The 11022-nt window shown below is 33.6% G+C and overlaps 2 protein-coding genes across 2 annotated transcripts; both read left to right on the forward strand.

Moving 5' to 3' along the window:
- The first annotated feature begins 2889 nt into the window (after window positions 1–2889).
- LOC104724961 (uncharacterized) lies at window positions 2890–5023 on the forward strand. Its single transcript, XM_010443537.3, has 5 exons — window positions 2890–3815; window positions 3921–3978; window positions 4073–4156; window positions 4276–4411; window positions 4502–5023. The coding sequence occupies exons 1-5, from the start codon at window positions 3296–3298 to the stop codon at window positions 4763–4765; spliced, it is 1062 nt and encodes a 353-aa protein (XP_010441839.1). The 5' UTR covers window positions 2890–3295; the 3' UTR covers window positions 4766–5023.
- Window positions 5024–8253: 3230 nt separating this feature from the next.
- Window positions 8254–10645, forward strand: LOC104724962 (galactan beta-1,4-galactosyltransferase GALS2). The gene is made up of 2 exons (XM_087474613.1): window positions 8254–9623; window positions 10073–10645. The coding sequence occupies exons 1-2, from the start codon at window positions 8368–8370 to the stop codon at window positions 10416–10418; spliced, it is 1602 nt and encodes a 533-aa protein (XP_087330739.1). The 5' UTR covers window positions 8254–8367; the 3' UTR covers window positions 10419–10645.
- Window positions 10646–11022: the final 377 nt, after the last annotated feature.

Genomic DNA, 11022 nt, shown 5'->3' on the forward strand with positions numbered 1-11022 from the left:
AAACTTCTGACCCTGATACCCAACTCCATACACATAGTTGACATCTTCTTATGTAGTCTCTGGCTGTGGCTCAAAAATCTCTACATTTTCAGCAAAATGGACAGACTTCTTTCCCACAAGAAGATTGTGAACTGAATCTAGCTTAGCATTAACTGAAGCTAGCTGATTTGAATCATGGCCTTAATGTGCCCTTTTCCGCTTTAGGTCTGCATTCTTGGTACTATTGCTTGATGCTAGCCTTTCTATCAACTTTTCAGCCTCATCTGGGTATCTTGTCTTGAAGTTCCCATCACTAGCAGCATCCAAAGCCATCTGATACCTCCAGTCAATCCCGCTGAAGAAAATACTAATCAGCTGCACCTCTGAGAACCCATGATGCGGACAATCTCTCTGGTATGCTTTGAACCTTACCCAAGCAGCTTTGTAAGATTCAGTTGGTCCTTGTCTAAAGGTGGAGAGCTTAATCCTCAGCTCATCAGACATTGCATCATCGTAGAAACAGTTCAAGAACGCCACCTTGATGTCATGCCAGGTTGTCAGAGATCCCGGTTTGAGTTGTCTTAACCAATGAGAAGCTTCCCCAGCAAGAGAGTAGGGGAAGAGTTTGCAATAGAGATAGTCCTCTGTGACTCCATTAGCCTTGATGCTTGTGACTATATCCTCAAAATGCTCAATGTGGTCTAGAGGCTTCTCATGCGGCAAGTTCTAGAATGGTCTTTGTCCAACAAGAGCGAAATAGGCAGGTTTCAGCTCAAAATCATTCCTTGGGAAGGGAGGAGGGACAATTGCGAAGCGGTTCTCATAGAACAAGTCTGGTCTGTTGAAGTCCGCAAATGTTTTGACAAGCTCTCCATTGTCGTCCGTCGCCTCTGAACATTCTCCGCATCGGCTCGGGCATTGCATCGATCGACGCCAAGGTTGCATCGGTCGATGCCTTCCTGGTTGCGTCGATTGACGCCATCATTGCGTCGCTCGACGCCACGTGCATCATCCTCAACCACGACAAGTTCTTCCTGAATAACTCGTCCTTCAGCATCAAGTTTCTGGCCTTGCTCGTTGTACACATTGCCCTCTTGATCCCTCAAAACTCCAGCCTCATCAGGTCTCAATATGAGTGTTTTGACCATCTTCACTGACTTGGCTGCTTTTGTGTTATCACGCTCTAGTTGTCCTAACTCTTGGTTTGTAAGCTTAACAACCGGACCAGTAGAATTTTTCCTGGTGTTAGGCTTAGGCATGTCCCTGAAACACACAAGAGAAAAGAAACAAAAGCGTGTAAGTAAAATAGAAAAATAAAAATCTAGACAAAATCAAAGACTTTAATCTAATGGTGAATCAAAAAAGTCCCCGGCAACGGCGCCAAAATTTGATATGGTCAAATTGTAATACCCTAATGGTACTAACAGCCTTGCAGTTGTAATACTCTAGGGGTTGAATCCACAGAGACTCTAGATCAGACAATAGACTTATTAATCTTTTAATTATGCTAAATCAAAATATTAATTTAAAAACAATGCAGAAACAGAATTAAAAAGTGTTGTAAATTCAGGAATTAAAAAGCTAGGCCTAGGGAAATTCTCAGGAATTTATGAAATATTAAATCAACCAATAAATTAGGATTCAAACAATTAAGATAAGATCTAGAACTCTAACTCTTCTGTAAAATAAATCAGTTCTCACTGCAAATATTATCTAAATTTAAAACCAGAAAATCCAAATCTCTTTGCAAAATTCTAGGTAATAAATCAACTTTAAAAACAAGTTTAGATTGTTCACAAAATCACTAAATCAAATCTTTTTGCAGAAAGTAATTTTGCTTATCAAAAGGTTTTATCAGAAAAATCAATTATATTCCCATATCAATTTATTTTCCTAGATATTAATTCTAGGTGATCAATCAAGAATTAATATGAAGAACAACCTAAGATGAAGATCTAGAAAGATAAAGAATCGTAAAAATAATATATCTAATAAATCATAAAAACCCTATGAAAAATCCTGAACCTAACAAGAGATCTACTCAAACATGATTAATGAAACAGAAATCATGGATAAAATAGATATCATTAAATTCAAAAGAGAAGAACAAAGGAGTTTAGAAAAGGTTCTCTCAACAGGGCTGAGTTCTTGTCTCGCCCAAAAAGCTCTCAAGGTCTCTCTCTCAAAAGGTGACAGAAAATAAAACTTGAAAATAACTTAGGTCCAAAACAATGACCCAAAAATCCTATTTATATTCTTAAAAACGTCCAGGGACTAATGATGCAAATATGGAAGACTTTGGGACAACTTTGTAAATCTTCAAAACTTGTGAGAAAACTTCAGATTCTTCTGCTGGATGATGCATCGATTGACACCATCACTTGCATCGACCGATGCAAGTCTCTGAAATTGTCTCCCAACTTCACAGCTTAGCCTCAATGCTTGAATGTGCTTCAAATCTTCCAATTTAGCTTCATTATGCGTCCATCTATGCTAAATCTTATAAAGACTCAAAAGACCTGTAAAAATATCAAAAAAACTCTATAAATAAGACTTATATCATTGCTAAAAACACATAAAAACCATGATATATCAACGTTTGAAAAAACAAAACAAGGAAATATTATTTACAAAAAAAATGCATGTAAATATAGTTACTACGTGCTTCCATTTTAGCATTGATGTTATGAGAGACTAAAAAAAAGATTTATCTTTGTTTAAATTTGTTCGAAACGGTTTCTAAAATAATTTGGGAAATCTTTCGATGTCAAAAAAAATGTAACCAGTTCGTCTGTAAAAAAGATAATATCAAGCGATTAAATACAAAAAAAAAAAAAAAAAAAAAAAAAAAAAAAAAAAAAAAAACTGTCGAGAGATATATATAAATATGAGATAAGGTAAAAGAAAAAAAGAATGTGGTGTCTTTGTCCTACAGTGTGACCCAAGAATAGCACTTCCCTAAGCCATAGGCTATTCTGGAATTGCATTACATTTCTCACCCCACCATGTTCCTAAATGATCCCACTTCTCTTTCACCCCAAAATCCTAATTAATTAAAACCCTAATCAAACCCTACAAACCTCATTAAACACAATCCCAGTCTCTTCTGTCCAAAAAACCTTAAGTAATTAGTGTGCATACATTAAATATGAGTTGCCCACTAGCACTTATTAATATCGATGCCCCACAACTTATCATCATCCTCTTTTCCCACATATAACAACCCTTTTAGAGATCTCAACTTTGTTTCATCTCATTTATCATCATCCTTCAAGAACACAAAAGCTATAGACGTACAAGAAAAGAAAGAAAAAAAATGTGTTCCTCAAAATTAAAAAACCTGAGCCAAGAAAACATTTCCCAGATCAACGGTCGTCCAGTTCTTCAACCGAAATCGAACCAAGTTCCGACATTAGACCGACGTAACTCACTCAAGAAGTCTCCTACTAAGCCTTTGACTTCAATTGCATCAAAGATACCCTCACCGAGACAAATTTCTCTAATCTCTCCTCCTTTGTCTCCTAACTCAAAATCCTTAAAAAAACCAGCCGCTTCTTGTAAGGAACTACTTAGGTCTAGCTCTGAAAAGTCTAAACCGGTGAAATCGCCCAGGAACAGTGATGGTGGCTACAAAGAGGTTATTTCCATGGCAATCGTTCAGAAGCAACCTGGAAGTATAGCAGCTGCAAGAAGAGAAGAGGTTGCAATGAAACAAGAAGAGAGAAAGAAGAAAATATCTCATTACGGTAGAATCAAATCGGTAAAATCGAACGAGAAAACCATAACCGTTGAGCATGAGAAGAAGAAGAGGTGCAGTTTCATCACTACAAGTTCAGGTCTGTAAACGTTACCTTGTTCAACAAGAAAACCTAAATTTCTTTACCATCCATTATAATTCAACTTTAATTAATTTGATCCAAAATCTTGATTTGTTTCAACAGATCCAATATATGTCGCTTACCATGACCAGGAATGGGGTGTTCCAGTTCATGAAGACAAGTAAATAAAATTTTCGTTTTTTCCATACATAAAACCAATTTTTATAATAATTTAAACTAATTAATTATAATTACTGTTCAAATCTTTTTTTCAGACTACTATTTGAGCTTTTGGTGTTAACCGGCGCTCAGGTCGGATCAGATTGGACTTCGGTTTTAAAGAGAAGAAACACTTTAAGGTAAGAAATTTCAAGAAACCCCCAAATCAAAGTCAAATTTTTTCGTATAAAGTTTTAATACTTTTTTACTTTTCTTGTAATTTTTTTTGGTCTTACTCTATAACCTTTGCTTTTTACAGAGAGGCTTTCTCTGGCTTCGAAGCAGAGTTGGTTGCAGACTTCAACGAGAAGAAAATACAATTAATAGTCAACGACTATGGCATTGACATTAGCCAAGTCCGTGCCATTGTTGACAACTCTAAACAAATTCTCAAGGTATATATATATGTTTGGTTACCACAATATATTCATATAATTAAATTGTCAAATTCTATAAAGTAAAATTATTTGAGTTTTGTTTTATAGGTAAAAAGAGATATCGGGTCATTCAACAAATACATTTGGGGGTTTATGAAACATAAACCGGTCACCACAAAATACACATCATGCCAAAAGATTCCGGTTAAGACATCGAAATCGGAGACCATAAGCAAAGACATGGTTCGTCGTGGGTTTAGGTTCGTTGGTCCGACGGTTATACATTCGTTAATGCAAGCCGCCGGTTTAACTAACGACCACTTGATCACATGTCCGAGGCATCACGAGTGTACTGCCATGGCGGCTTTATAGGCAAAAAGGATCATTGTTTGTTGTCACATTGGCTTTAATTTATGTAACTAAATAATATTTATGTGTTATAGTATTTTAGTACTATATCTTTTCTTTTTGTCAACATTGTTAGTACTATATCTACCATGTGATATTTAGGTTTGAGGTCCTAACTTTAGGTATTGATATTTGTACAAAAGTTTTTTTTTTTGGGGTGTTTGTGTGTGTGATTCTGCTCTGAATTTATTATATATATATGAGTGTTGGTATTTATTTTAAGTTTGTTTCATTGTTTTTTGAGGTTAAAAGGTGATAGTTTGTGGGATATGGGGAATAATGTAAAAAAGAGAGATCACACATAGCATGTGCTAAAAAGTTGGGAAGCAATGTCATGTGGTATAGATTATCAATGAAACTTTTTTCTATATTGTTTTTCTTTTTTAATTAGTTGATAACAAATTTTATTAGCTCTGGAGTTGGAAGAAAAATATGAAAAGTTAAAGTGACATTAGTGCAATGGCAGGAGGTAAATCTATTTGTAGAAGACACCATCATATTCGGAATTGAGTCCCAATTTCTACGAATGTAGGAATTTGGCTAATGGTCGGCCAATTGTGATATAATGGTTGAAAAATATATATATATATATATATATATATATATATATAAATAAAAAGAAGCTTTGTTAACTAGACCCCACCTTCTTCAAAATTTCATGCAATTCTTATTTCCAAATTAAAAATACAATTAACTTTTATGAAATCCATCCTTGATTTCGCTTTGTTGCAAACTAATTGTATTGAACCCGTTATATATCGTATTTTTTATCGATGAGTTTGACAAACTTATCTATCGGTGATGGTTGTTCGATTTAATTAAAGACAATTTACACTTTTTTATTTCTTTTTCTTAAGAACAAATTTACGATACTTTTAAATAATATATTTATAACTATCAGAACTATTGTTTTTAAAAAAAGTATAAAGCCCGACATGACGAAATTATATATGAAAATTAAATTATGGTATAGTTTTAAAAGTAAAAAAATCGAGTCATGGGGGATATAATGATGGCACATAATTACGTATTTCATCATTTTTATATCCATTGTTAAAGCTAAGTTTAAAAATTATCATCATTGGAGATCTAATCAATTGCAGAGGTTTTATTTTTCGTGTAATATTATATAGAACACACATGTGTTCACTTTGTGGTTTCTTTGTTATCCTCGATCTGTCCATTCTAAATCGTACCATCAATCATCATAAGCTTAATTTTGTAATTACTATAGTTTAGAACTATATTTTCCCCTTTTCAAAATCATCTTACAAACAAAATAGAGAAAATGGTTCTGTTGTGGATGGATTCCTCCTGTTGTAAAGAACACATGAAATTTTATAAACCAAAAGTACTGTATATAGTATAGTGATCAAATAAGGCCTACACTGGCTTTGAATAATATTGTCAAGGCCCATTATTCACATCATCTCATACTTTTAGGTCCTGATTTGTATTTTATTTCCATTCACATTGGCTCTGATTATGAGACAAGTGTCATATTTTTCTTGTTAAGGCCTACCTAGGCTTGCCCACCTTTGTTAATGTCATTAATCTTTGTTAAAAATGTTATCATTGTCAAGAAAATAAAACCATTGGTAAATTTGTTTTTGTCTATTTGAACAGCCAAACAAAGAATACTTTACATAAAAAAAAAAAAAAAGAATACTTTACATTTGGTAACAAAAGAAAACAGTCCTAACCAGGCTCCAAGTAACTTCGTAAGTAATGACAGGACAAAGAACATACATATTATGTTGTAGACCATATGAACCATTTTTCATATAAATAAATTAAGGTTGGAATAAATTGTTATCTAATTGAAAAATAGAGTTGAATGAACAACTAACGAATTAGTCTATTTTATCTGCAACATCTATTTAAAACCTTAATTAGGTGTTAAAAAAAGTAACGAAAATGTAATACTAATTTTACTATTGTTTTGTTTGTCACATTTGACCAAAAAAAAAAAAAAACCGTTGCTAAGGAAAAGAAAAAGAAAAAAAAACAGTACCAATGAGACTCCAAGTAAGAAATGACAGGACAAAGTATCTATTCTTTTTTATTTGAACTAAAAAATTTTATATGTTTTTTTATTTTATTTGATTTATACGTAAAGGATAATGATGATTGAGTAGTCTTCGAGATTCTGAAAACAGTAGCCTCCTTTTTTCGACCGTTTGCTATGCCAAAAAAGTAGAAAAAAAAAAATAAGCAAAAAATAATTCAAGACGTTGAAGAGTATATATTATAGTAATAATTTTACATGGCAGGTCAGAAAGCTGACACGTGTCCTACATGTACGTAGTTGATGACGTGTAATCAAATATTTTTGCCACAGAGCGAAAGTCCCATACGGTGGCGTCGGTAAAAGGAAATAAAAAAGAAGAAGCAAAGAGTCAATTTTACTAAATTTTAATTTGTTACTATAAACTTTACTTTACAAAAAAGGTCGATGATACATTATTATTAGGCTGTGAGTTATTGGAGAAATTAGAGGATCGATTATGTAAACAGCGTAAAATACAAGAAAAGCTGTTAAGGAAAAAAAGCTAAAACCTTTTTTATTCTCTCTCAATCCAACTCATTTTGGCTGCTTATTGAAAATTAACTTTAATTTCTCCTTATAAAAATATTCATAACATGCTGTTTAGCACATGTATAGTTTCTTCCTTCATTATATTTAAAAAGTTGAATAAAGTTTCTTCAAAAGAATTTATATTTGAAGCCTTTCAATATTTAATTTAAAATTTACAAGAAAATTAATAATATATAATTGTTTGCCAATAATGTCACTTATAAATTTTCGTTTTTTGAGTAATTTTCACATGACTACTTTTTTTTTACACATTGAAACAATGAACTATTAATTTACCTATGTATTCTATTAATATATTAATAAAAAATTTCACACCTTAGACGCTAAATATTATTCCTTCCATTTTAAATTATTTGTAGTTTAAAATTACAAGAAAATAAATAATATGTAACTGTTTGCCAATGATATCACTTATTATAGTATAATTGTATCACATCTAATATATTAGTATCATAAATTAGACTCTAAATATTATAAACTAGTATCAGTTATCACATCTAAAATGTTATCAATTATTCAAATGTCGATTTTTTATTTTTTTTTCAACTGCTTATAAAATTATACAGTCATAAATTATACATTCATATTCTATGAAAATTTTAATTAAATTTAGTCATACAAATCATACTAACTTCAGTTAGATGATGTAGAATTAACTTAAATGATAAAATTCAAAACTAATAAAATCATTAATATTAAAATTGAGACATACATTTTTTTTTTTTTGCTAAGAAATTGAGTCATACAATTCAAACTAACGTCAGTCATATGATGAATTTAAAATCAATAAAATCATTAATAATAATTATTTACTTCATACTAAAAAATTATAAAAGGAAACTTTTCATTACTGTTGAATTCTCCAATTTTATTTATTTTCTTTTATAAATAATAAGTTAAATAACCATTTTTAAAATATGTACATGAGATAAAAACAAATATAATAAATTGAGGAAACTCTTCATTAATGTCAAATTCTCCAATTTTTTACTACTTCTCTCTCTATCTATCTTACTCTGCCTATATCTCTCTCTGCTCTGTCGCTTCACTTTCTCATCGCTTCGTACGATTCAATCAGCCAAGAAGAATGGCAAAAGAGAGAGACCAAAACACTAAAGACAAAAACCTCCTCATCTCTTTCTTATGGAACTTCTCAGCTGAGCTCAAACTCGCTTTAATGGCTTTACTCGTCCTCTGCACTCTCGCCACCCTCCTCCCTTTCATCCCTTCTTCTTTCTCCATCTCCGCCTCCGAACTCCGTTTCTGCATCTCCGCCGTCAACTCCTCCACCTTAGATAACGTCGTTACAAAACAGCCGTTAACTGAAAAAGACACGGAGTTAACTAACGGCGTTATTAAACGGACGTTTACTGGTTACGGCTGGGCGGCTTATAACTTCGTGCTGATGAACGCTTACAGAGGCGGCGTTAACACGTTCGCCGTTATCGGTTTATCATCTAAACCGCTTCACGTCTACGCTCGTCCCACTTACCGATGCGAATGGGTTCCGTTTAACCAATCCGATAACCGGATTTTAACCGACGGTACTAAAATCTTAACCGATTGGGGTTACGGTAGGGTTTACACAACCGTCGTCGTGAACTGTACTTTTCCAGAAACCACCGTGATAAACCCTAGAAACGCCGGTGGTACTCTTCTCCTCCACGCAACCACCGGAGACACAGATCGGAACATCACCGATTCAATCCCCGTCCTCGTCGAAGCTCCGAACGCCGTCGATCTCGCTCTCTACGACTCGAACCGTAAAGCAAAGTACGATTACCTCTACTGCGGCTCGTCTCTGTACGGGAACTTAAGCCCGCAGCGAATCAGAGAATGGGTCGCTTACCATGTTCGTTTCTTCGGGGAAAGATCTCATTTTGTGCTTCACGACGCCGGTGGGATCTCAGAGGAAGTGTTTGAGGTGTTGAAGCCATGGATTGGGTTAGGGAGAGTGACGGTACATGATATAAGAGAGCAAGAACGGTTCGATGGGTATTATCATAACCAGTTCATGGTTGTGAATGATTGTTTGCATAGGTATAGGTTCATGGCGAAGTGGGTGTTTTTTTTCGATGTTGATGAGTTTGTTTATGTTCCGGCCAAAGAGACGATCTCGTCGGTGATGGAATCTTTGAAAGGATATTCTCAGTTTACTATTGAACAGATGCCTATGAGTAGTCAGCTTTGTTACGACGGTGATGGTCCGGCCAGAACTTACAGGTAAACCACATTGAGTTTTTTATCTTAACCGGAATTTCAAAGTTTTGGTTTAGTAAACCATTTTGTGTTTTAAGCATATAGAATTGTAGATTTTGGGTATGTGAAATTAAGCATCTGATTCTGTTAACATTTTACATGTGAAAAGAGGTTTTTTTTTTTTTTTTTTTTGTTGGGAACACTTTTTTCATTAGTCTTCTTTCAGTGGTGGTCCATGTGGGTGAGAGTTGTTTTCAAAGATTCTAGCTTTTTGAGATTTCTAAATTTATGTAAACCAGTTCGAGAATGGGTTTGATTTGATTTTGATGGGTGTGTTTTTTAAGATTGTATCAGATTTTGTCTTCAAAGATTCTAGCTTTTAGATACCAGAATTAGAATTAAGCTAGACTGTGTTTCCGTGTTATGACTATAGTTTGTGGATGATTGATATGTGATTTTGTGTTTGATTTCAGGAAATGGGGGTTTGAGAAATTGGCGTATAGAGATGTGAAGAAAGTACCAAGACGGGATAGGAAATACGCGGTTCAGCCGCGTAATGTATTTGCGACTGGAGTTCACATGTCACAGAATCTACAAGGGAAGACATACCACAGAGCGGAAAAGCAAATCCGGTATTTTCACTACCATGGCTCGATCTCGCAGCGACGTGAGCCTTGCCGTCATCTTTATAACGGTACCCGCATTGTTCATGATAACAATCCTTACGTTCTTGATACCACAATGCGCGATATTGGCCTTGCGGTCAAGACGTTTGAGATCAGGACGATTGGAGATCGCTTGCTTAGGACAAGGCAATGAATACAAAGAGAAGATATGTTTTCATTATATGCATTGTAACGTAAATCTTGAGAATATATTTAGGCGAATGTAACATTTTTTATGACTTTTCTTTTCTTTTTCTTTTAGTATATTCTTTTATTGTATTATAAAATGGGTTCATAGAATCATAGAGTTCATCATTTACAGCTCAGACTCTTGGTATATAAGCATCTCTTTTGATGGGCTTAATATAGTATTTTTGGTTATTTGTATTTGGAAAAAGTGACCTCTTTATATTTATATAAATTAGTGAAAGTTGTTGTGGTCTCCAATGGATCTTTGTAGTCTTAATTAATCAAAAGTTTCCTCATTTTCTTCCTTATAATCGAGTCATTAAATATATACTCGAAAATTTGCAATGAGTATGCTCATGCATTTTTTTTTTGTCATCATTTGTTTAACTATGGTAATTGTGAAAAGGATTAAATTTTGTTGGAAGCATAATTTACTACACATTCTCTATTCTTAGTTAATTTATATATAAAATTTTCACATATAATTTTTTTAAAAATTGTATAGCTATTAGTATACTATACTATTACCCAACAGTCAAAACTAGAAAAGGTTATTTACTTCTTTTTTC

Source organism: Camelina sativa, chromosome 11 (assembly GCF_030686135.1).
Source record: "Camelina sativa cultivar CO46 ecotype springtype chromosome 11, ASM3068613v1".
Lineage (NCBI taxonomy): Eukaryota > Viridiplantae > Streptophyta > Magnoliopsida > Brassicales > Brassicaceae > Camelina > Camelina sativa.